Consider the following 27,408-nt stretch of genomic DNA (forward strand, 5'->3'; position numbering starts at 1 on the left):
CTACACACTCCAGTCATTGCTACTCCAGGCCAAATAAAATACCCGTGAGCAGTTTTGCCTTGCAGGATCACAGCTCAGTGCTTGGAGCCAAACAAACATCCACAGCACACAGAGTGGCCGGTTTCGGATGACACGCTAATCAATGGGGGGGGGGGGGGAATAATAGGAACAAAATTAGGGTGACCATATGAAAAGGAGGACAGGGCTCCTGTATCTTTAATAGTTGCATAGAAAAGGGAATTTCAGCAGGTGTCATTTGTATGAATGGAGAACCTGGTGAAATTCCCTCTTCATCACAACAGTTAAAGCTGCAGGAGCTAAACTAGAGTGACCAGATTTAAAAGAGGGCAGGGCACCTGCAGGTTTAACTGTTGTGATGAAGAGGAAATTTCACCAGGTTCTCCATATATACAAATGACACCTGCAGAATTCCCTTTTCAATACAACTGTTAAAGATACAGGAGCCCTGTCCTCCTTTTCATATGTCACCTTAACAAAATAGAAAACAACCGTTGATTAGTGTGTCGTCTGAGCCCAGCCAGTGTTTCTTTACAACCCGAGGAAGAAGAATACTCAGTTACTGCAGACTCACACATACACACACACACACACACACTGTATAATCATTAGCTGAGCACCTGGGTGGGACCATTCCTTTCTTTCTCTCTCACCATAGTCCAAGGACTTGTGTTCCATCTGTTGACTATTGCTCATTCTGCTCTCTGTGTTTCACTACTCGCTCTTCACAGGCCATTCTCCCATAGGTAGAGAATGCATTTCACACCCCGTTCTGTGCAAGCCAGGAGGGAGGCCCATGACATTATTTATTAATTTACAATATTGATACACTGCTCCATATCTAAAATAGATTCCAGAGTGATGAACACAGAAATAAAACAGTAAAAAGAAAGAAGATTAAAACAGCCAATTAAAATTGTTCAATTTTAAAATACCAATAAATACAGTGGCTGGACTGTTGAGGAATGCTTCCTGGAGAAAAGTTGTTTTCAGAAAGCACAAGACGCACCATAGACACGACCACCAGCAGGGACTAGGATGCTCTCAGGTCTTCCTCTATGGAGTTGTACCTTTGCAAACTACATGTCAGATAGTTATGCAGCAGAAGAAGGTGTTCCAAGCATACATCTAGTGCCATAAAGGACACAGTACCTGTTCTCCTGCTGTCTATTGAGCAACTATCCAAAGCACAAGAGACTGGTTGTTGGCAACACCACTGGTGAGACTGGTTGTTGGCAATTCCACACATGTCTTTTGCTTGCAGGATTGCTTCTATCCCAGATACTGTTCAGTAAAGTCTTTGCCGTTGCCACATGTGTTGTGTCTTTGTTGATAGGGATCACTTTTCTCCGCCCTAGTATGTTCTGCCTTCAGCTGGCCTCAGGGTAAGACTCTATGGGCTCTATCACACCAGCGTTATACTGTGCAATCATTGCAAATTGCGTGCAAAGGACTCTGAAGTTTTCCAGTTTATAATCTGCTTTGACTGTGAAGTACTCCCATGCATCCTGCTTTAATTGTGCTTTAAATGGAAAAGAATCAAGGTATTTTACTAGTAGTTTCCGAGCGAATCATTTGTTGTTTTCCGAGCAGCCACTGGGGCGCAGGAGTAGGATTTGATATGTTTAAAGAAAATTTAAACAAATGCTTACATCTGCATAAGCTTTAAAGATAAAGACATCAAAATTGGCACAGTAATAGATATTAAGGAGAGCTTTAAGCATACCAAATTTGAATCAGATTGGGTCATCTGTTGATTTTTTATGATTTTTCTCCATTTCCCTCCTTAAACCCTTTGCAAAGGATCTTAGGAGTGCTGCATCCTGGGGTGTGATTTAGCAACAACAACGCTAGCTTAGCGCTGTAGGGGATAATTCAAGGGAAACAGGTACGTGGGATGAAGCTTTAAGGCGGAGTGCGGATTACAAGCTCAGTGGGTCAGGGCCAGTGGTTCCATCTCTCTCTGCTCACTCAAGTTCCCTAGATTGTGAGGAAGCAGGCCTCTCAGGGAGCACAAGTGGGATGGGTGTTGCTGCCAGGGGGCATGAGGCAATCAGTTGGAGAGGGAGGAAAGAAAGGGATGATGGGAGAAAAGAGGGCATTTATGCCTATTGTGATGCTATCCACCAGGGCTGACTATACAGGCAACATAGGAAGTGGTACAAGGGTTGTTGCTGGGGAGCGGTGTCCAAAGGGCTGATTGGTCCATGCAACGGCCGTCTTGGCTCTGGCTTGTTGCCTCATGCGTGATGGGGGTCGGGGAGTGAGTTGTATCTTGGATTCAAACCTGGGTCCTCAAGCATGTAAAATGTGTGGGAAGTGGTTTTGGGGGGCAGGACTGGATGACACAACCACCCAATCCTTTGCCAGTCAAATGATGCCCCCTGCCAAACCACCAGCTGCAGCTCCTGCCTAGCTGAATTGACAGCTGCGGAAAATGCAGGTTGCTTACCTGTAACTGTAGTTCTTCGAGTGGTCATCTATGCATTCACACATATGGGCTTTGCGCCTGCGCAGAGACCGAACGGAACCTTCTATAGCTAAGTGTAATGTTTTTGGCAGGAACCCCTCCCCCACGCTACCGCGCATGTCCCTGGGGTTCCCGCCCTTACCTCAGTTTACAGGAGTCCGACATTGTGCCCCCATAAACATGAGTGTATACTAAATAAAATAAAGTTGAACATATAACCATGTCAATTGTAAGTTTCACACCATCAAGTGGGGATGGTGGGTGGGTTGTGTGAATGCATAGATGACCACTCGAAGAACTACAGTTACAGGTAAGCAACCTGCATTTCTTCATCGTGGTCTCTATGCATCACACATATGGGCGAGTAGCAAGCTGACATACCTTGGAGGTGGGTGGGTGCATCATCTGAGGATCTCCGAGAGCATTGTCCTCCCAAATGAGCAGTCTTGTCTCGCACGAGTGTCCAAACTGTAGTGTCTAACAAACGTGGACGGAGTGGACCACGTTGCAGCTCTACAGACTTTTGTCAGGGGAACACCTCTGCTGAAGGCAACAGATGTTGTGACGGCTCTAGTAGAGTGAGCTGTCACAGGCTTCAACAGCTCTAGTTTGGATATAGAGTAGGCAAGTTCAATTGTCTCTACAATCCAGCGTGATAATCGCTGGCATGACACAGGGAGTCCCTTAGAAGGCTCCCCATAACAAACAAACAATTGATTTGTTTTCCTAAAATTCTCTGTCCTAGCCTTATAAAAAGCAAGAGCTCTTCTTACATCAAGTGTATGTAATGAAGACTCAACAGGTGTTGCAGGATTGGGGAAGAAGGCTGGTAGAGTGATGTGTTGGGACAGATGAAAGGGTGACACTACCTTAGGCAGGAAAGCAGGGTCTGTGCGTAGCACAACCTTGTCCTTGTGGAAGACAGTGTAGGGAGCATCTATTCTGAGAGCTCTAAGCTCACTTGCACGTCTAGCCGATGTAATGGCTACTAAAAAGACAGTCTTGAGAGTCAAAAGCCTAAGGTCAGTTGAAGCCATAGGCTCAAAGGGTTTCTTTGTCAGCGATTGTAGTACGACTGACAGGCTCCACGGTGGAACGATATCTTTCACTGTCGGTATCGTATTCTTAAGTCCTTTTAGGAATTTTTTGGATGTTGGATGCGTAAAGGGTGAAAAACCATCCATGCCCCAATGATAAGCCGTAACAGCAGCTAGGTGGACTCTGATCGAAGTGAGTTTGAGTCCCTGCTGAGAAAGTGTCAATAGGTATTTGAGGATCAATGACAAAGGACAAGATTCTGGTGCCTGATTGCTGTCTAAGGCAAACTTTTGAAATCTTTGCCACTTCGTTTTGTAGGACTTCCTTGTTGAAGGCTTTAGCGATGCCAATAAAATCTGGTGTACAGTTAGGTTTCCTATATGAAGGGAGGAGTGATTGTTATCCTCCATGCTGTCATCTTGAGGGTCGACAGATCTGAGTGTCGAACCCTGCCCTGGTGTCGAGACAGCAGCATCGGTATCGACAGGAGTCTGATGTAATTCCCGTTCAACAGTCGAAGGGCGTGAGAGAACCATGTCTGTCGAGGCCACCACGGTGTGATGAGGATGCAATCCGACCTGTCTGTCTGGATCTTGGCTAGCACTTTTGTCAACAGTGGAAAAGGCGGAAAGATGTAGAGAAGATCTCCTTCCCAAGTTCTGGTGAAAGCATCTCCTAGAGAGTGCTTTCCTCTTCCTGCTCTGCTGCAGAACTTGGAACAAGCTGCGTTTTCTTCGGTAGCGAAGACATCGACAGCAGGGCGGCCCCAATACCGAAAGAGATCGTCCCTGACTTCGGTATCGAGCTCCCATTCGTGGTCGATGTGGAAGGACCTCCTGAGGGAGTCCGCAATGGTGTTCTCCTTCTCCGCTACATGGATCGCCGTCAGGTAAGTATTTCTCTTTATGCACCAGTTCCAAATTCTGAGTGCTGATCGGTTCAGGGTGTGTGATCTTGTTCCACCCTGTCTGTTGATGTATGCCACTACGGTGGTGGTGTCTGTCGCGATCAGGACGTTTCGGCCTTCGATAATTTGTGCGAAGGTCTTTATTGCATTTTCCACCGCTAAGAGTTCTAGGTGGTTGATGTGCTGTTCCCTCTGGGAAGGAGGCCAGCGACCTTGAGCGGTAAGGGAGTTGCAATGTGCATCCCATCCGATCAACGAGGCATCCGTAGTAATCATTACCGAAGGGGCTTCTTGTTGAAACGAGACCCCCTCTAAGAGATTCTTCGATAGCCACCACTTCAGAGATACTCTCACTTGCTTCGGGATCGACAGGTAAGTTCGTCGGGCATCGCGTTGAAGATTGAACGTTCTTAAAAAACACCCTTGCAAGACCCTCATTCTGAGTCTTGCATGCTTGATCACTGCGGTGGTGGCTGCCATTAAGCCTAGCAGTCTTTGGATTGTCCATGCCGAGACTTTTAGGCGGCTTTCGGTAACGATGACTAGGTCCCGAAGGGTGTCTGCTCTGGACGAGGGCAGGTATGCTCTCCCGTCCCGAGCAGATAGGGTTATCCCTATAAAGTCCAATTTCTGACGTGGGGTCAAGATGGATTTTTCCTCGTTGACCCATAGACCTAAGGAGTCCAACATGTTGAGAGTGGTTAGTATATCCTTCTGGAGCGTGTAACTGCTGTTCGCTACCAGAAGCCAATAGTCTAAGAAAGGGTATATGTAAATTCCCTTTTGTCTTAGGTGGGCGCACACCACCGTCATCACCTTTGTGAAAGCCCTCGGTGCCGTGGCAAGCCCGAATGGAAGAACGGTGAACTGGAACTGGGCTGCGCCGATTGAGAATCGCAGGTAAGTTCAATGCGACTTCCTGATGGAGATATGGAAGTACGTGTCCTTCAGATCCACCACAGCAAACCAAACCCCCTTGTGTAGGAGCTGCAGAATAGAAGTAACCGTTGTCATACGGAACTTTTTCGGGGTGATGTATTTGTTTAATTGCCTTAAGTCCATGATCGGTCGAAGACCTCCATCCTTCTTCGGGACCGTGAAGTAGCGCGAGAAAAACCCCTGGTTGAGTTCCTCTGTGGGTACGGGAGAGATGGCTCCCTTCGCTAATAAGGTTTGTACCTCGAAAAGCAGAGGAGGGGATGGCGCTGTTACTCTCACCCCCAAAGAAGGAGGGAGGGCATCGAGCTCGATGGCATACCCCGACTTGATGATAGTGAGCACCCAGGAGTCTGATGTTATTGACTCCCATTGATGGTAAAATGGTGCTAGGCGGTTCGCAAAGGGAGGTGGATCTGGGACCGAGAAGTCAAACCCACTGCTTTTTACTGAAGTCGGGCTGCCGCTTGTCATGCTGGTAACGGCCTTGGTAAGGTCGTTTTCTCTGAAGTTGGTGCTGCTGCCTCGACTGTCCCTGGTATTGAGGGCGGTGTTGTTGTTGTTGTTGGACAGGTGGTCTCGTCCAACGCTTAGGTTTGTATTGTGGAGGAGGGGCAGTGAAACCCATTTTCTTTGCCGTAGTACGGGCTTTATAAATCGAATCCAACGTGTCATCGGTCTTGGAGTTGAACAAACCCTCTCCATCGAAGGGCATGCTCTCGATCCTAGTTTTAGTCTCCTGAGTCAGATTGGCAGATCTTAGCCAGGAGTGCCTTCTGGGAGAGATGGCACCCATCATGCTCTTGGAGTGGCAGTCTACTTGATGCCTCGTGGTTGATAGTTGTTGTTTCGCTATCGCTGAGGCTTCTGTTTGAAAGACCCTCGCCAGCTCTCTCTTGTCCTCTGGGAGGTAGTCACATAGTGACCCTATTTTCTCCCAGAGGAAGAGTTGGTATCGAGCCATGGTCGCTTGATATGTGGAGGCTCTGATACTGAGGGAGGCAGAGGAATAAACCCTTCTGCCTGTGAGGTCCAATTTCCTGCCCTCTCTATCGACCGGGGCAGAGTGGGTCCTTTGTGATTGGCCCTGGGCTGATTCCACCACAATCGAGTTGGGTTTGGGGTGTTGAGATAGGAACCCCGCATCCTTCTCTTGTATTCGGTAGAGGGTTTCTAGTCTCCTCGATGTAGCCTGTGTGGAAGTTGGAGTCTTCCAAGAGAGCTGCGCAGTCTGTTTCAAAGCAGGGGGTAAAGGAATAGCAACTGCTTTATTAGATGAAGTATGAAACACATCATAAATTGGGTCCTCCTCTGGATCCTCGGGCTGGTGGATATCCAAGCCGAGAGCCTTGGCCATTCTCAGCATGTGTTCTGAGAACCTGCCCATGCCTTCAGATGGTGAAGGGTCTTGTGCGTGAACCACATCTTCCAGTGATGGTACCGAAGGTGTCACTGATATAACTGATACTGAGTCAGATGGATAATCGTCTTCGGGTGAAGGCAATCTGAGAGGCTGGAGTTCCTGCTGTGTTGGCTCAGCCTGCTCCTGATGAGCATGTACTGTAGCGATAGCTGTTGACATCGGTGCCGAAGAGGTGTGGCTATGGCGTCTATGGCTCGGTATCGGAGAGGTTTGATGAGATGGAGGTGGAGCCAGAGGGATTTGAAGAACCCTAGATGTAGGAGGAGGATGGGCAAAATAGGCTTCAGGCGGATACTGGTAAGCCTGTCCATGAGGATAATAATGTTGAGGCTGATAGTAATCCCAATCATAATACTCTTGCCTGGAACGGGTTTCAGAGTACTGGGACATCCCATCCCATTCACGCCTTGGTGGGCGACTGTCCGTGGCCGCTGGTCTCGGTGATGGTTGAGGAACAGCACTGGTTTCCTCAGTTTCTAAGGGCGCTGGTTCCCTTATCGAGGTCGCAGAAACCGAATCTCGGATTTCTCCTTCCGACAAGCTCGGGGGCCGAGCCGCTACCGTGGTTGTGGCCTCTAGTGTCGGTAACGAGTGCGTTCTCGGTACCGACGCAGTTGTGGAAACTGTCGATACCGCTACGACAGTTGAACGGCTATGGGCCGTTTTCGGTACTGAAGGGGACTTTCCATCCCTTTTCTTCTTCTTTTTCCTCTTTTCCGGATCAGAGGAAGATTTTGGCGTCCGAGCCTTTTTTGCAATTTTCTTGGCTGCGGAACTTGCCAATGACCGCCCAGGCGTGAGGGGTATCAGTGCCCTACTGTTCGCTCTGGTATCATCGCACACTTCAGTGCTGCGGTCTCCAACGGTCTTATTTGATGCCGTTTTGTCCATTTTCGTTGCATCCGTTGCCTTGAGGGCTTTTTCCCACAAAACGGCGCGCAAACGGTCGACTCTGTTCTTTCTAGTCTGCTTGGTAAATGCCATGCAGTGATGGCAAGTTTGCACTACGTGAGCCTCGCCCAGACAGAGAACACACAGTGAATGACCGTCTGTAGGAGGAAGTTTCGCTCCACACTTAACGCATTTGCGAAAAGGGGCCTTCACTGCCATGTGGCTCAGGCGAGCGCGACAGCGGGTCACTGAAGAAAGTATCAACTAAAAACCTTTTTTCCCCTTATATATATAGATAAAGAGAAAAGAGAAGAAGACTGAAAAATCTGAAGAAAAGTTGAGGAAAAACCAGAATTAAGAGGGAAAAATTTTGAGAAACGGTAGAGGTTCGTTCTATGAGTCTAAGCACAATGGCGGATGACGAAGAACTGAGGTAAGGGCGGGAACCCCAGGGACATGCGCGGTAGCGTGGGGGAGGGGTTCCCGCCAAAAACATTCCACTTAGCTATAGAAGGTTCCGTTCAGTCTCTGCGCAGGCGCAAAGCCCATATGTGTGATGCATAGAGACCACGATGAAGAACCTGCACGCTGTGAATCCTCCCCTGCCAGGGTTCCAACACCAGGGATCTGGCTTTGCTGCACATAGGCTGTTCCCAGTCAGAGAAAAACCACATGTCCCTGCCAAAGCACCAGCTGTGGAACAAATGACTACAGGGTGTGTGGCAACTCCACTTTCCCTCCTTTAGGAAAAATGTTTTCCCCCCCTTTCTCCTCCAAACCTTGGTTCAGACTCATCTCTACTTAACATCAGTTGATCAGCTATTTCCACTGCCTGCATCACACTCACAGGAACCTCACCCTTGATCTTTAGTTTAATTTCAAAATAGTGTGCCCATGCTTCTTACTTCCCATGGCCGTTTCTGCTACCATTATGTGTAAATCTTTTTCTCTGACTGCCTCCCCCAATCCAGCCTTAAAATTCTTGCTGGATCTTTACTTTAGGTAGTGTAGGGGTTGGCTGCTAGATGTGGGGTGGGTAACCCATCCCCCCAATAGAGACCACAGCATTTCAAATAACAAAGTTTAAATTTTACTTAAGAAAAAGGTCAATAGAGTTTTAAAATCTGAATGAATACACACACATACAACACACACACACTCATATGAGCAATAGTGTCATGAAACAACCAGGGATAAATGCATCCAGCTATCTTCACTAGACTGTGTCCCTATTTTATCCAGATGCCTTATCCAAGCACTATCTTACAGCCATTGGTCCAACTCTCCCAATCAGTTCTCCAGTTGCAGCAGCTCTGATTCTTTCCTCTAGGAATCATGCTGTTGATTCATAGGTAGGGTGATCATATGGAAAGGAGGAGAGGGCTCCTGTAACTTTAACAGTTGTGTAGAAAAGGGAATTTCAGCAGGTGTCATTGTATGCATGCAACACCTGGTGAAATCCCCTCTTCATCACAACAGTTAAAGCTGCAGGAGCTATACTAGTGACCAGATACAAAAGAGGGCAAGGCTCCTGCAGCTTTAACTGTTGTGATGAAGAGGAGATTTCTCCAGCTGCTTCATGCATACAAATGACACCTGCTGAAATTCCCTTTTCTACGCAACTATTAAAGATACAGGAGCCCTGTCCTCCATTTCATATGGTCACTCTATTCATAGGTCCAAGAGCAGCATGGTTCAACAGTCACATGTGCATCCCAATGGGCTCCTGCCCTTTGTGACTTGCCACACATGTGCTGGTCCCTTTGCCCAAGGCATGTTGTAGTTTGAAAGGAGGCTAGCATTACAGTTGGAAAAATTATTTCCCAGCTTTTGTGTGTTCAGTTCATCCATAACTCACAAACCCCCATAGATTTTTTTTGTTTTGTTTAGAATGCTCATCTTATACTTTGATTCCTTAAACCCTTAAACCCACTGATTTTAATGGATAAGATTAGGAACATAGAAAGCTCCCCGCCCACCCCCATCACGCATGAGGCAACAAGCCAGAGCCAACACGGTCCTTGCATGGACCAATCAGCCCTTTGGACACCACTCCCCCGCAACAACCCTTGTACCACTTCCTATGTTGCCTGTATAGTCAACCCTGGTGGGTAGCATCACAATAGGCTTAAATGCTCTCTTTTCTCCTATCATCCCTTTCTTTCCTCCCTCCATCTGGCCTAGTAGTGGCTTCCCATGGTTTTCTGGCAGGAGTTTTTCCTGCCTTATTTAAAGATGCTAAGGATCGAACCTGGGGCTTTCTGCATGTAAATCAGATGCTCTGCCACTGAGCCACAGCCCCTCCCGATTGTCTCTGGGCTGGATTGTGGCCAGGATGTGAAAATAAGTAAGATCCAATTGTTAGATTCTTCTTTCTGAATGTGATATATTAACTGGATGCTATAATAGTAAGAATACTGAGCCCTGAAACTCTGTATTCAAGCAGATTGAGTGAAGTAAATAGTCTAGGTGTTTGATTTTGCAAAGTATTGCACCACAAGAAGAAGCCCTTGATTCTTCCTGTTGTGTAATATTACTTTCACAACATTCAGCTCTTGCTTTAGTGGAGTGGCTAGGCCAGGATGTTTTATTAAATTGTGCACTTTGGGTTAAAAACTAAAGCATTGTGCTTCCCATGGACTTGTAGTGATACTGCCTAAATATAAATCCCCTTCACATCTATTCCTGTTTTGAAATAAATGAGTTAAAAAAATTATATGTTCCCCTTACAAACAATTATTCTCTATGTCAAAAGAATATTCTCAATTGTAAGGTCCCAATAGAATTGGGTAACAAATTTAAAATGAATGTACATAAACAACAAATACAAAACAAGAAGTGTGCCTGCTTACCATGGAATATGAAATCCTGTAACATCTCTTTAACTAATGTTCATTCAAGTGATTTACTAGAAAAAATATTGCTAAAGAATGCAAGATCCTGGGGTGATTCACATGATCACCGTAGGTTAAACAAGTCACAATAGTTTGTTTAAGCTGCACCTTGTGCCAGGCTCCATTTATCTAACACCCTGCTTAGGCACCCTTTGCCATTTTGTCTGAACCCAGGTGGCGTGGCTTGTTAGAGGAGTAAACAACCTTCAAATCATCCATGGGCTATTGTTGAATTATTAGAGGGTTGTTTCTTCTCCAACAAGCCATGCCTCTTGACCAGATATAAAAGATGGCAGGGCTCATAGAATAGCAGAGTTGGAAGGGGCCTACAAGGCCATCGAGTCCAACCCCCTGCAGCTTTAACTGTTGTGATGTAGAGGGAATTTCACCATGTGCTGCATGCAAACAAATGATACTTGCTGAAATTCCATTTTCAATACAACTGTTAAAGATGTAGAAGCTCTGTGTTCCTTTCCTTATGGTCACCCTAACTCTATAGTAGCAGGAACAGATTCAGTAGTAATTACAGTGGAAAAGTTCCAGTGTGAACACATCCACAGAGCCTGCTCATTAGGACTGGCATCAAGGGTATGCATAGTCAACCGCCTTCCAAGGGCCCACACTCCATCAGGGGTCCACTGACAGGGCTTGCCCCTTCTCTTCACCATTTCATTCTGCTTGTTCACTTGTCTTTTTCTCAGGCCCAGACAACACTGGTGGTGAAGAGTAGTAGTAGATGTCTACTTGCCCCCTGGCTCTCTGCCTTTCAAGTAAGCAAGTGGTTGCAATGATAAGAAAGAGAGCATCTCAACTTTAAGGAAGTAACCCTCAGCCTTACCATTTCTTCTTCTTCTGCAGTCTTTCCACCTTGACTACTGCTCCTTTATTTATTTATTTATTTATTTATAACGTTTGTATCCCGCTCTATATCATTAGGATCTCAGGGTGGCGTACCACGTGATTTGCAATTGAAAATGATCCCTCTTGGCAATGCTCCATAAAGTTAACTGAAACAGTGCCATCTAGTGGCCTTTGATCATTTTAAATAGTGCATTATCTCTGATATTTTTTAAAGGGAGATTACCGGGGAAAGGCATGGGAGACAGGACAGCATCATGTAAAGGACCCACAAACTTCTATAAAGGGCCAATCATTAACATGCAATAAATTGCTCATGTAGAGAAGCTCGGAGGATGAGGAGCAATAGCAACTGGTGCCAATGGTAGTGAGAAGGTAGGCTCACTGAGAGAGGGGACTTATTGAGGGTTTCTTGCCCAAGGACCCACAAAAAGATGGAGCTAGTACTGTTGCTTATATGCATGTTTACTTTGAAATAAATTGTACTGAGTTCAGTGGAATTTACTGCCAAATAAATGTGCATAGAACTGTGAAATGTATGTGAGTCAGCTAGTTTGAGGATTGATAAATGTGTCCTAACAATTCAGGACAATGGAAAATATAAGGCAAGTATGTTTCATGGGAACTATTTAACTACTATTGTAATTGAGACTGATCATAAGAAAAAAAACCATTGTATTTTTAATAAGACATTATCTTATTTGAGTCATTGACGTGTAAGGGACAAAGCTTATTGTAAACTGCCCAGAGAGCTTCGGCTATTGGGTGGTATAGAAATGCAATAAATAAATAAATAAATATTCAGCATGGTCTTGAGTCAAAGGAACTGCACATTAATAATAATAATAATCAGGAAGGCAGTCAAGGTATCAATTAAATGGATCTGAATGGGGCTTCAGGAAAACACTCCCATATAAAGTTCAGGAAACATTCCCATATAAAGAATGACTGTAGCATTCCTCTTCTATGGAAAGCCTGCAACATCATCCATTTATCTTGGGGTCAGCTCAAGATCGTCCCTGTGCATCTAAATGATGCACAGCTGATCCCAGGGTCGACTGGGGATGACCTCTCACTTTCCCCCGGGGATAAAATGGACAGCACTTATCCTGATTTTTCTTGCGGTCCTGGGTCAACCCTGAGGGCCAAGGGCAGTGTGGCACAGGGTCCTGGGTGTCCCTCCTCCCCGCGAGTAGTGGGGCTTTGCATGGGGGATGGCAGTGCAGCAGTTTTGCCATCCCCAGAATGGCTGCTGGCCCTTTTTGGTGCCGAGTTTTGGGTTGTTGTTGTTGTTGTTTTTAATATACATTTTGCACAGGATCACACCCGTGCAGTTGTGCGACCAGCTCCTGCTTTTTTAAAAAAATGTGGTACCAGAGTGTCCCTCCTGACTTCTGGGATGTTGTGCTGGCATGTGCATGCCGGGGGACGATCCCAGAAGTGAGAAAGCCTGGGATCCTCCCCACCCCCACCCACCCCCGTCCCGGATAGCCAGTAGGTGTAGATGAGCCCATGGAATCATCTCTTCCCCCAACAGATCACAAGTCAAGTAAGGGCATTTGTTAATCTATAGTAAGAATCCGAGCGGATCTTGTTGACTTTTATACTTATTGCATCACCTGTACACTCTGCTTTCAGGACATGTTCTTTTATCTTTTTATTTTCCTTACCCAGTTAATGGATATTTCACCCTGTTCCAAGCACAGCATGTTATTCTGGTGTCAGAATTTATTTTGTTACGTCTAAAATTAAAAGTGCAATAAGCCCAAGCCTATTTTCAAACCACTTTTAACTAGAAGTAAATATAATAATAATAATAATAATAATAATAATAATAATAATAATAATAGTTATTATATTATTATTTTTACTGCCAGAGATAGAGAGAAGTATTTGTGGGATTTCCCACCTAATGTGCCAAAGTAACTTGGCTGGCTTTGGGTACTATGCACCTTAACTTGGGTGAGTGGTGGCTCTATTTGGTGCTCCCCTTCAGGCAGCAAAGTGTCTTGGACCTACCCTGCCCTACTAAATCTGTACAGCATAATCCTACATATGTCTACTCAGAAGTACTTCCAGGTAAGTGAGCATAGGATCAAAGGCTTAGTCTTTAAGGTGCCAGGGAGGGAGTCTGAGGAACTGAGGCAAATAGTGGTGACAAAAGATGAAGTTCTTAATCTTATTGATGAATTGGAAGTTAATAGATCCCTGATAGTATTCATCCCAGAGTTCTTAAAGAACTCAAATATGAAATTGCTGATCTTCTAAAAAAATATATATATATAACATGTCCCGAAGATCAGCCTCTGTACCAGAGGACTGGAGATTGCCTAATGTATTTTTTGCACCAATTTTAAAAAAAGGGATCTAGTGGGGATCTGGAAAATAGCAGGCCAGTTAGCTTAATGTCTGTTCCAGGTAAATTGGTTGGAAGTATTATTAAAGATAAAATGAGTAAGCATATAGAAGTCAAGCCCTGCTGAAAAAGAATCAACATGGCTTCTGCAAAGGTAAATGTTCACTAACCTTTTAGAGGTTTTTTAGCCCCATGGGTGACATGTGAACAGGCCCTGACAGTGTCAATAAACACATGGAGAGGGGTGATCCAGAAGACATTGTTTACTTGGACTTTCAAAAGTCTTTTGACAAAGTCCCTCACGAAAGACTCCTGTGCAAACATAGCAGCCATGGAAAAAAAAGGATAGGTCTTCTTATGGCTCAGTAGCTGGTTAAAGCAGAGAGTAGGAATAAATGGTAAACTCTCCCAATGGAAGGATGTAAAAAGTGGGATCCCAGAGGGTTCTGTATTGGGACCAATGCTTTTCAACTTATTCATACTTTATCTGAAATTAGGAGTGAGTGGTGAAGTGGCCACATTTGCTGATGACACCAAATTATTTAGGGTGGCTAAAACAAAAAGGGATTTTGAAGAGTTCCAAAAGGTCCTCTCAAACAGGGAGAATAGGCATTCAAACAGCAAATGCGGTTCAATGTAAGCAAGTGTAAAGTCATGCACATTAGGGCAAAAACTCCCAACTTCAACTATAATCTGATGGGAACTGAGCTGGTGTTGACTGACCAACAGAGAAATCTTAGGTTTGTGGTGGACAGGTTGATAAAAACGTTGACCCAGTGTGTGAAAAAGGCAAATTCCATGTTAGGCCTAATTAGAAAAGGAACTGTAGTGATGGTCACCAGTTTGGATGGCTTTAAAAGGGGATTGGATAAATCAATGGAGGAGAAAGCTACCAGTCCTGTTGGCTATATGCTACCTCCAGTATCAGAGGCAGTAAGCCTTTGTACACCAGTTGCTGGGGAACACGGGTATGAGAGTGCTGTTGTACTTGTGTCCTGCTTCTGAAATTCCTGTAAACAGCTGGTTGACCACTGTGTGAACAGAATGCTGGACTAGATAGACCCTTGGCTTGCTCCACCGTGGCTCTTCTTATGTTTTTAAGTTCACACTCACAGACACCTCATTTTAATCAACGTCAGCTGGGCTATCGGTCAGCTTTTCTCTATTTTTATCTCTTATGTTTTATCGTGTTACAAAGCTATCCAAACCCCAGTGAGCAATGCAGCTCAATACTATGTGTCGGTTTTACATTGAAAATGGATTCGGTGAGCCCTGGTTTCTAGAATGATACCAAGATGAAAAGAAAAGAAGAGGCGGCTGTCAAGACGTCCAGCGTGCCACCCCATTAATTCCGCCGCTCTGCCCCGCAAACAAGGACCGCAGCTCTTTAACTACAAGCCCCGCCCACAGCTGCGGGCCATTCCATCCCGGAAGTGCCACGTGTACGGAGAGCGCTTGCGCGGCCTCTTCCAGTCCCTTCCGGTGTGAGGGTGAATGCCTCCCCTTCTGGGCTTGGCGCTGAGGCTGGGCGAGCAGTTGCAGGCACCCGCACACCGACTCTCCCGCCATCGCCATGGCCCAGCCGGGAAGACCCGCGTACAGCAGCCAGAATGGGGCCGGGCAGCCGCCGCCACCGCAGCAGCTGTACAGCAACGGTGAGTGCGGCCCGGGTGCGGTGCGAGGGGGCAGCGGCCAGGGGCTTCAGCCCTGTGGGAAGCCCCTGGAGAGAACCTTCGCTCAGCAAGGCGGAGGGTGCCGGTGTCACGGCTCTTGGGTGCGAAGGAGGAAGGGTGTGAACAGGCAGACGGGCTGGCGGCGCAATGGTCAATCCCCACTTAGCCTCTCGGTTCTCCTGTTAGCTAGCTGGGCCTGCTGCTCCTGGAGAGGCGCTGGACGGGTTGTCTCACCGTGGGTTATTGGGTTTTGGCCACAGGGTTTCCCTCGCTCTTGTCCAGACTGAGACTAGAGACTTTAAGGCCTTGACTTCTTTTCCCGACTGGATCCTTGATTGGAAGTCTCTGGTCAAGAGTGAGTACTAGAGAAGTGCTTTGAGGAAGAGGAATATTTGTGTTTATGTTGGGCTTTTATAACAACCTAATTTTATAACTACCTAATTATAACTTCCTAATTAAGTGGTACACTTAAAGTGAAATGCTTGCTCCCAGAGTTTTGTAAAGGAGCTAGAGAAAATTGTTGAGAGCCACTGTGGTGTAATGGCTTGAGTGTTGGACTAGAAATAGGGAAATCCGGGTTATAGTCCCCACTCAGCCATGGAAGATCACTGGGTGTCTTTGGGCCAGTCACAGACTCCCAGTCCAACCTACCTCACTTATTTTTATGAGGATTAAATGGTGGGGAGAAGGATTATGTACTCTGCCTTGGGTTCCTTAAGGAGAAAAAAAGATGAGATAAATGTAATACATAAATATATAAAGAAAATAAAAAGTTCTGAGTAGCTATTTTGTACAGCTAACTGGCCATGTACCCTTTTAAGGTAACTTCCTGATTGGACAATCAGTGGATCAATCACTTATATGACATTGCTTCTTCAGAATAGGTATCCCACAGTTAGTCATAAAAAGAAAGTGCCGATGTGTGAAGAGGATCACATGCAGTAGCTTCCTTAATGTGTTCTTTAGTGGCTACAAAGAATCTAAGCAATTCATGACCAAGAGCTGCTGGTATAAGTTTGGATGCATAAGTGTAACATAGGATCTCTTTTAAATGGCTGATTGCTTAATTCTTGCTCCTTTACTGTGGAGACAAAACTGTCACCTGAGTCTGGGTGGAGAACTGTATGAACTATGCCCCCTTCACCCACGTGTACACCTACAGATCTTTCTGGGTGAAGCAAAGCAATAAGCAACCTTTAGATCTAGTCCAGTGTGCTGCTGGATGGAGCTGACAGAAGGTACTTTATATATGTCTGCAAAATGTGTCCCAGCTCTAGGAAATCTATTGCCAGGAAGTCACATGTTTCCCTCCTGAATTCATTGGTTCTAAGTATCTTTTGGACCTATGGAATGGGCCCAGAGTTGTGTTCCTTAGAACAGTGGAAGACTGGCTGCATTTAATTATCACTATGGTTTATGAAGCTGTAGATGAGCAACATGAATGCACACTCTTTCTTTCCTTCTCCCTTCTTGCTATCATACACTGGCTTTGACAGTTGTATTAAGCTACAGTTCCTGATTCTCCCCCCCCCCCCAAAAAAAAAACACTTGGAAACTCAAGTTTAATATCAATTATTCAGATTTGTTAAGTGACACTGTCAGTTCCCCAGTTTGGACTTAAAGGGGGACTCTCACTTAAATCACCAGGATCTTTTCATTGAAGCCAGTGTGAAATTGAAGAGGGGCAAGAGAGGAGTGTGTGGCTATAGTACTTGACCATGGCTTCTGAAGTTGTGGGTGATTGTCTTATCACCGCATATATCTAGTAGCAGAGTAATTCAGTAATCGTTTAGGGTCTGTTTGCATGTCAAAGTGGCATTTGGCAGCAAATCTTGATTTAATTAATCCAAGATCTGCGGGGATGCCTGCGCACCTTTTCTATTTTCTATAAGCAATGTCTGATCAGTGCAGTCAGAGGTTGTCAGTGTGACATGCAAACCTGAACCAATAGATTGTTTAGGCCCTATAAACAACCCATCAGTCTGGGTTTGGACATCACAATCAGAGATTACTTGCAAAACCCAGAAGTGGCTTGCAGGCAATATGCATCCCAGTGAATCGCAGTTAAGTAACCCATGATTTGTTGCCATGACATGTGAACTGGGTCATACCCAGGCCTTGACTGAAAACAAATGAAATAGCCACCTTGATGAAACTAAGCACGTCTAGGTCTGGTCAGTGACTGGATGGAAGATTGCCTTGGAATCCTATGTATGCCATCTTGTGTTCTACCATGGAAGTAAAGTGGGATAATAAATATAATAAACATAAAATTATGTTGCCAGATGCTAATATAATAATCTTGTTTTAATTATGTCTTTCCTTCTAACAATAGAGAAGTTAATCACTTAAGTACTTTTTTAAACAGTGTCTGAAACTTGTGCATGGTTTGTTCCTTTTAAAAACATTTATTTTGGAATAGGTGAGGAAAATGTAGATATACATTCAGTGTAATATGTGGGATATCTTCACCTAGTTGAAAAAAAGCTGTAGCATAGGCCTCAGTCACCCTTTTGAACTTGGTTTGTACATGTGGCATTGTAATAAGCATTTGTAACACAGGAAGGATCTTAAGGTTTGGTTATAAATAATTATTCTTAGATACCTGAAATTAAAATGGCAATTTTAAAAGGTTGTTTCATAAAATTAGAATCTAAATCTTCTTTGTCTCATAAGAGATTCATAATCATATTTGAATAGATGGTACTGAATTCTGAATGTGACTTGTCTTTTACCAACATCATGAACAGCTTTTGTAGTATAAAGACAGCCCTTATTCTGAATAAATTGCACTCTAAATAGAACAATGTACAGGCAGATAGTAGGCTACCAGTTGGAATAAGAAAGCACTATTGTTAAAAATGCACAGATCTGGATTAATGGATTTAACCTTGTGTTGGGCGGAATAATGAAAACACTTTAGAGCAAGCTAAAACAGGAAAGTGCCTTCCTGATGTTTTGGGCTACAACTCCTAGGTTCCTGACCATTGGCCATGCTGGCTGGGGGTGATTTATTTATTTATTTATTACATTTTTATACCGCCCAATAGCCGAAGCTCTCTGGGCGGTTCACAAAAATTAAAACCACAGTAAAACACCCAACAGTTTAAAACACAATTACGAAATACAGTATAAAAAGCGCAACCAGGATAAAACCACACAGCAAAGTTGATATAAGATTAAAATACAGAGTTAAAACAGTAAAATTTAAATTTAAGTTAAAATTAAGTGTTAAAATACTGAGTGAATAAAAAGGTCTTCAGCTGGCGACGAAAGCAGTACAGTGTAGGTGCCAGACGGACCTCTCTGGGGAGCTCGTTCCACAACCGGGGTGCCACAGCGGAGAAAGCCCTCCTCCTAGTAGCCACCTGCCTCACTTCCTTTGGCAGGGGCTCACGGAGAAGGGCCCCTGTAGATGATCTTAAGGTCCAGGTAGGTACATATGGGAGGAGGCGTTCCTTCAGATAACCTGGCCCCAAACCGTTTAGGGCTTTACTGATGGGAGTTAAGGTCCAGAATACCTGGTTGGGTACCAGGTATTGGGCACCAGTTTGGGGAAGGCTAATCTAGAGATTTAATTGTGTTATGATAGCCATGGATACAGAATTTCCCAAGTTTTTTTATAGGCTTTCTTTTGCCCAGTTTGTGAGCTTCTGAGTATCAAAATATTCAGTCATAGCATTTAAAGCATATTCTCCAACTTGTCTAATGTACTTTGGTTTGGCAATTACCCCATATTAGAAAGAGAGCTTCTGTGTAGAGTTTTTGTTTGTTTTGTTTTATTAAAAGCTAATCTGGTATTTAAGATGGAAATTCTGTAATAAGATAGGATTCCAAATGCGATCAGTGTTTTCAAGTTTTTGGTTTTAATCCTGAAAATCTTATGGGCATTGTTGCGTAGAGTGAAGAGATCACTCAGTTTCTTACTGTTGCATCTATGTGAACCACCCAAAGAGCTTTGGCTGTTGGTCGGTATAGAAATACAATAAATAAATAAATAAAATTAGTCCTCTCAAAACTGGTTGCATAATAAATTGGTGTTATAGCATGTGCTCCTTGATACTATGGTTAGCTGTATGGATACAGCAGAGCATTTGATATGATTCTAGGATTTGAGATTGGTACAAGGAGACTACTATGTATCTCCACGTAGAATGATGAACTATTTTATTTTTATTTATTTATTTATTACATTTCTATACCACCCAATAGCCGGGGCTCTCTGGGCGGTTCACAAAAATTAAAACCATTCAAAGTATAAAACAACAGTATAAAACCATAATATAAAATACAATATAAAAGCTCAACCAGATAAAAGATGTAATCAGAATGGATTGATTTAAATCAAGGCAACTTAAATAACTTCTGCGTATACCTTGCATCTCTTTGTCTCACTGTATATATTTTGCATATGTTCATGGTTTACCTATACAGTAAATGTCTTCACAATATTTGCATATAGGATCTATTTTATGACCAGCACCCATGCAGTTTGAGATTAACAAGAAATGTCCTATTGTGTTCAGTGGGGCTTACTCCCAGGCAAGTGGTTATAGGAATACAGAAAGATGAATACTGGACATTTATGTTGTCTTTTTTTCTTTCAAGTGTTGCTCCTTTCTACTTCACTCTGTTGTAGCCCAGCCTTGTCCTCACAAAAACAAAATGAAATGGCCATGACAGATAGGTTGAACCAAGGTTTGAGACTTACTGGGCAGACTAGAACAGTTGGTTTTCATCATGTGAAAATGAAATGCATTTGGTAGATAGGTAAAGTGTAAATGTTCATATTTGAGAAATGATCAGATTGGTTCTTCATTTCTATAGAAAAGTCTCCTTTGTCTCAATATATCTGCTAGAGGCGTTGATTGAGTTTAGATATTAACTGTAGAATTAATATGTTTATAGCCAGTTTATTTAATGTTAACTTAGATATTACTTAAGAGAAAACTTAGTATTTACATTTTCTTGAACATCAAAAAAAGCTTTGAAAGTTTTAATGTATTTTTCCTGTTTTTTGTTTTTTTTTATCATTGATTATTATCAACCTGGTATATTGTCCTTCTGCTCCGCCTTTCTTGGCCCAACTTCTCTGTCATGCTTGGCCTGGCTCCACCACCACATAAACAACAGCCAACCTATGCAGCGTGTCAGCCAGTTTGCACATAACTGTTGATTAACTCATGATTTGCCACGCACACGCAAGAGTGAGTGAGTTCCTTACTTCTGCTTTTAATCAACAATCTGTGGTCCATTGAGGTTGTTGATTGTGATGTGTTTAGGGGCTAAATAACTCACTGGTTAACCCATGGTGAGTTAACCGCTGGGCTGTTTAGGCCCTAAACAAACTAACAATCCAGGTTCGCATGTCATATTTACAATGTACGAACCAGCCGATTGTAGGTTGTTGATTAAAAACAGAAATGAAGAGCATGTGGGGGGCAGCTTGCTCGCTCAGTCCCATTTGTGCACAGCAAATCATGAGGTTAAATTAATTTACATGCAAATTCACCCTGAAAACTGAAAACCCAGAATGCTCAAAAAACACTAGCTGGCAGTTAGGCCGGACAGAGTCATTTTCATGAGATGAAAAACTGAAATTTCTCCTCTCTGGCTTGAATCTTGATCTGTTGCAGGTCTGAGTCTAGCTATTTTTTATTCAGAGGCTGCTTCAAGCTTCCATGACAAACTCCCATACAGATGTTCCCTCTGTATTTAAACTTTTTCTAGTAGCTCTTCCTTTTCATTCCATTTAGGTCGGACTGGGTTTACCCTTGGTAATATACTTCTCTCATTCTGGATGCTCTCGCTTTGGTGGTCCTTATTCATTCTCATAGCTTTTGGTACATCCTTTATACCAGGAGGTTCCCCATCTGATCCTTGAGGATCCTATCCCCAGGCTCTGTCCTCTCTCTGCTAGGAATCTGTGCTTTCATCTCTAATCACTGGGAATTCCCCTTTGCATGCCACTCAAAGGGGAGAGAAATCTCTGTTGATTTCCCTTTGTGCTGTTTTGTAATTGCTCAGATTATATGCAAATATGTCATCATGGAGGGGTTGTTTGCTGCCTTGGTAGATCCGAAAGCCACTTTTTGCTTCTGAATGCATCTAAAATCCAGCATTACTGCAGGCACCAGCTCCTGTCCTTCTCCCATATATGAGAAAAAGTTTACATGAAGCTCTTTCCTTCTCCAGGCTCTGGTGAAGGGAATTCCTGCCAGATTAAAAAAAGTGCTTGCCAGTAGAGAGTTGGTGTACGAGAGAGGAGGCAGGCTTGACCCTGCATTTGCACCAGAATTCAAAGTCATCTGAAAGCCCAGCATCTTATCTGTAGAAACCCTGCCTGCCCTTTCTGTTACAGCTAGTCAAAACTTGTGTGCCCCTGGGGAGAAGCTTTGAGAAAAGTTCCAGTACGCAAGCTTAGTTCATTAGTTGTTGCAATTAATCTTTAATCTGTTACCTGACTAAAAATTAGATCTTCCACATGCTGTTTTCTAAACCAACGCTATTCCAAGACTACGAGGATAGAATGGGGCTGTATTCTTGCTCCATTTCTGTTTACTTTTTGCATAAATAACATATTAGCTGCCTAAAGTGCCTTTTTCCCCCAGAGGAAAGGCATGCTAGAAATCAGTTAAATAAATTAAAATTTCTGAATTCAGCAGAGATCAGTTCTTCCCATTGTACAGAAAAAAGTATCTATACTACTTCTGTGGATGATATGGTACTAATTTCTCATACTTGGCTAGGTCTGAGTAGATAATTGTAAGCTTTGTGTATTTTTTTAATTATTGATCAATAATGCATAGTTGTTGATCAATAATTAATGCAAAATATTAAACAAATAAATGTTTGTCTCTTTAGGAACTGGTTTCTTAGGGAATTGGAAATATGCAATGCTTAAAAACTAAACTCAGTTCTAGACCTTCTAAATTCTGGGGGGATTTACGCTGGCTAGCAGATTGCCCTATTTTAGAAATGTCTAGTCCAAGTTATGTCACAGGTCTTGTTAAGCCAAAATTTTGGGGTGGTATGGGCCTACTGAGTTCAAGTTTTCTCAGAATAATTTTTGTTTTTTAACTATTCTGGGTATGCTCCCCTACCCAAAAGAATGCCAGCTTTTCTGAGAGCTGAGACGAGTATATTTCCTGATGGAATTTTGGGTGCATTAGGTTCCTTTCAAATGAACTAAATGAATATATGGAACCAAAAATAGACTCCAGAAAAAATCTGTTCAATGGAATGGACACAATCTAGCTCAGCCAACTGAATCAGCTCAGCCTGAAAGGCGGCCAAGGAATATTTTAAATAAATAAATAAAAATCACATGGTTATTAGTCATGCATGGCTAATTTGACCGAATGGTATTTAGTGGATTATTTAGTTGTGCAGCTTTTGCAATATTGGGGTTTAAAAGCAGGCTGAGAGAAGAATAAATTCAGTATAAACTGTCTTGCACGATGGAAGGGCTGCTTGAAGTTGATCCCTTGGTATTTTTCAGTACTAGCATGGTGTTGAAAGTTCTTTAACTGATATTAACATTTGCATTGAGAAATGGTTTACTCTTGCACAAAATACTCCCAGCAAATCTTCTTTAGATATATTGGAGTGTCCCCTTGAATTTACACCTCTATATTTGTGGATGTGGAGGAACTGAGAACATAACTTCTTACTACTTGTTCCACAACTGCGGGTATTGGGAATACATTTCTCTGCCAACTCATAAAAAAAACCCATGGCAACTGGTCAAATCTAGAAGAATTTTTTTCTTAATAATTAAAATAAGCAGATTTTACCTTGGTGTTGACTGAAACATTATTAAATTCTTAAAGCTTGTGTGCTTGATAGTCATTTGAATCAACTGGATAGTATTTGATATTATACGGTCAGCATCTGCTACACCCTGTGAGCACCTACCTGTCTCTGCCTGCCTTCTGGTCAGCCTGTCTGCAGGCAGGACTGCTTCCACCTGTTGCTCAGCCAGCCATTGCCTCCATCTGTCCCCCTCCTGGGACAGGGATATATATGCTGGCTGGTTGAGGGTGCCAGGGAGAGCCAGTACCCGAAGGGGGAGGCTTCTATCCAGGGAAGTGTGTGTGTGTTTACAGCTGCTGCTGCCGCCACCTCTGCCTGGACTGCTGCTGGCCTATCTTCCCTGACTGACTCTACTGGCTTTGTGTGTCTGTGTCGTATTGTATTTGCTATTGTGGGTATTGTCTTGTGTTATTATAGAGTGTAATGTGTAAGGGAAAGGGGGCGGCAATACGAGTTGTGCAGGGCAGAGGGAGATATGGCGATGGCAGGGTGAAGTACCTTTACAGGGGAAGGATATAGTTATTTAACACGTGTCTTACCTTCCGGTCACCCTGCCACCCTGGGGATATTGGAGAACCAATCAGGCCACCCACAGACACTCTCCTTGCTTCTATGTAATGCCTGGTCATTTAAAAACAAAATAAATATCATCCATGACCTCCTTATAGATGAGGAGGCTGACCTGGCATGCTTCACAGAGACCTGGCTGGGAGATGACAGTGGCCCAACATGGGCCCAGGCCCTCCCAGCTGGGTGCTGTGTTAGTGAGCAGGTGAGGAAAAGTAGCTGTGGTCAACAAAGACAATCCCAACCTGACCAGAATTCCTGACCAGGAATTGAATCACACAGAGTGTGTGTACCTGAGTCTAAAGACCAGGGATAGACTGGGGATTCTGTTAGTGTACTGGCCACCTTGCTGCCTATCAGACTCCCTGGCCAAGCTCACAGAACTGGTTTCGGAGTTGGTGTTGGACTCGCCCAGGCTTTTGGTCTTGGGTGACTTCAACATCCCATTTGAGACCAGTTTGGCAGGTGTAGCTCTGGAGTTCATGGCATCCATGTCAAACATGGGCCTATCCCAACTGGTCTCTGGACCCACACATTCTGCAGGTCACACCCTCAATGCTGTTTTCAGCTCCGAACAGATGGATCTGTGGATGGAGGTGATAAATACCTCTGTGTTGTCATGGACAGATCATTTTCTGGTTAGGGTTAGTATCATGGCTACTATCCGCCCCTGCAGGGGTGGCGGACCTATTAAGATGGTCCATCCTCAAAGGCTGATGGATCCTCTTGTATTCCAGATAGCCTTAGAGGGTTCTATGGCTGGTATTGTCAATGATCCTGTTGGAGCCCTGGTCAATAGATAGAATCAAGACCTAACTAGGGCTATCGATATCATTGCTCCCAAATGTCCTCTTCAACCCGCTTCTAAACGGGCACCTTGGTATACAGAAGATCTTAGGGAGTGGAAGCGGGAAGGATGACGACTAGAGCGCCGATGGTGGAAAACTTGACTCATATCCGACAAGACACGACATAGAGAACATCTTCTTTCGTATGGAGTGGCAATACGTGCAGCGAAGAAAGCTTTCTTCTCTGCACGCATTGCGTCAGCAAATTCACATCCAGCAGAACTGTTCAGGGTGGTGAGGGGTTTAACTCAGACACCTTCCCCCCTGAACCCGATTTTAGAGCCTTTGGTAGCTCGCTGTGATGCCTTTTAACAATCATTTCACAAATAAAATATCTTGGATAAGAGCCAACTTAGATGCTGACAATGGAGTGTCCAGCAACTTCCCGAGTAGGATTACACTGGGTCAGTTTCAGTTGGTGAGTACGGAGGACGTGGACAAGCTGCTTGGACGAGTGAGGAGGACAACTTGCCCTCTAGATCCCTGTCCTTCATGGCTGGTCATCCAGGGAGGAGATGCAGTTAGACAACAACTACAGCATATTATTAATGCATCTATCAGAGTAGGGAGTTTTCCATCATGCTTAAAAGAGGCAGTAGTATGGCCACTTTTTAAAAAGCCCTCCCTGGATCTTAATAATTACAGAAAAGTATCAAGTCTTCCATTTTTGGGCAAAGTGATTGAGAGGGCAGTTGCTTTCCAACCCCAAGCTGGCTTGTATGATAAAGATTTTCTAGACCCATTTCAAACTGGAGTTGAGACTGCTATGGTTGCCTTAGTGGATGATCTTCGCAAGAATATTGACAGGGGGAGTGTGTCCCTGCTGGTGCTTTTGGACCTTTCAGCAGCTTTCAATACCATCAACCGTGGTATCCTTCTGGAACGTCTGAGGGGATTGGGAATCGGGGACACTGTGCTCCAGTGGTTCCGGGCCTACCTCTCGGGTAGGTTCCAGATGGTGATGCTTAGGGATAGCTGCTCCTCAAAGAAGGAGCTGTTGTATAGCATACCACAAGGCGCCATCCTATCCCCAATGCTGTTCAACAGCTACATGAAACAGCTGGGAGAGATCATCCGGAGGCATGGGGCTGGGTGCTATCAGTATGCTGATGACACCCAAATATATTTCTCTATGCCTTCAACGACAGTGTCAGCTAAGGATAGTGTGTTTCCTCTGAATGAATGCTTAGAGGCGGTAATGGGCTGGATGAGGAAAAACAAACTGAAGCTGAATCCAGACAAGATGGAGGTGCTTACTGTCAAAGGCCCCAACCTGGGTTTGGAGGTGTGTCAACCAGTTCTGGATGGGGTTACACTCCCCCTGAAAGACTGCATTTGCAATTTGGGGGTGCTTCTGGATCTTTCGCTCCAAATGACAGGCCAGATAGATGTGACAGTCAGGAATATCTACTATCAGCTGTGGCTGATAAGCCAGGTGCACCCCTTCCTAGAGTCGGAAGACCTAAAGATGGTAGTGCATGCGCTGGTAACTTCGAGGCTCGACTTCTGCAATGTGCTTTATATAGGACTACCTTTCTGCCTAGTCCAGAAACTTCAACTAGTTCAAAATATGGCAGCCAGGTTGGTCACCGGTACACCTAGGGGTGACCATATTACACCAACTTTAAAATCCCTTCACTGGCTGCCAATTAGTTTCCGGGCAAAGTATAAAGTGTTGGTTATTACCTTTAAAGCCCTACATGGTTTGGGTCCAGGTTACCTGTGGGATTGCCTCCGCCCCACACACTCAGGTCCTCTGGGAAGGGTTTACTCCAGTCAGCCACAACTAGGCTGGCAACTGTTACCCAGGGGACCCTTTCTTCTGCTGCCCCCAGACTATGGAATGGCCTGCCGGAGGAGATTCGTCAGCTTAAAGCTCTCAGAGTTTAAGACAGCCATAAAGGCTAGTCTCTTCTGGCAAGCCTACCCAGATGAATTTTAAACCTAAGAATTTTAAGATGCTGTGATTGTTATTTTAATATTGTATTGGTTTTATATGCTCTTTTAACTAATTTTATGTATTACCGTATTGCTTTGATTGTAAGATGCACACAAATTTCAGTACAACCAACAGAAAAAAAAACCTTAAGGCACACCCGAGATTCTAAGACGCACCCCATTTTTAGAGATGTTTATATAGGAAAAAAAGTGTGTCTTAGAATCGAAGAAATTGGGTATATTGTGTTTGGTGTTGTTCCCCACCTCGATCCAGAGGGAGAGGTGGGTTGTTGTTATTGTTGTTGTTGTTAGGATCTTCTATAATAGGAATTGTTCCTACAATTATTTGTTATTTTACCTATTTGCAGCTGTCTGCCTTGTGTTTTTATTTTATGTCTATATTTGTTTGTAACTTTGCTTAGGGCCTATGGCTGATGCAAATTAACTTAAATGTGGTCTCTTCCCTTGCTGCCTCTTGGCAACTTGGGGCTAAGCAATAGTTGTGACACAGGAGACGTCTTCTGCCAGTGTTTGTTCATGCTTTAATGCAGTTGCAGGGAGTTCTGAATTTGATTAGAACAGTGGTGTGGAAATTAGGGGCACTTAACCCTTTCTCAGCTAGTTAGCCCCCTCAAAATCTGCTTTCCCATTTGCAGGCGAAAGGATGCCAGGTACACTTACCTTTTCCTCTCTGAGGAGAAAAATATATGTGGGGGGAGGAAGTGGTTTTCAGTTGGGAAAAGGTTAAGCACCCCCTTCCTGTTGCTGCTCTGACC

At 44.1% G+C, this 27,408-nt stretch overlaps 1 protein-coding gene across 3 annotated transcripts in view; it reads left to right on the plus strand.

The window, feature by feature from the left end:
• Positions 1-15,326: 15,326 nt before the first annotated feature.
• The window catches only part of SEC24A (SEC24 homolog A, COPII coat complex component), a 54,764-nt gene continuing 42,682 nt past the window's right edge, over positions 15,327-27,408 (plus strand). For all 3 annotated transcript variants that reach the window (XM_063120754.1, XM_063120755.1, XM_063120756.1), the window contains exon 1: positions 15,327-15,446. In XM_063120754.1, the coding sequence (XP_062976824.1) occupies positions 15,365-15,446 (82 nt within the window). In that variant the 5' untranslated portion in view covers positions 15,327-15,364. The remainder of the gene's footprint in view (positions 15,447-27,408) is intronic.

The sequence above is a fragment of the Elgaria multicarinata genome, chromosome 3 (assembly GCF_023053635.1).
Source record: "Elgaria multicarinata webbii isolate HBS135686 ecotype San Diego chromosome 3, rElgMul1.1.pri, whole genome shotgun sequence".
NCBI classification, from domain to species: Eukaryota; Metazoa; Chordata; class Lepidosauria; order Squamata; family Anguidae; genus Elgaria; species Elgaria multicarinata.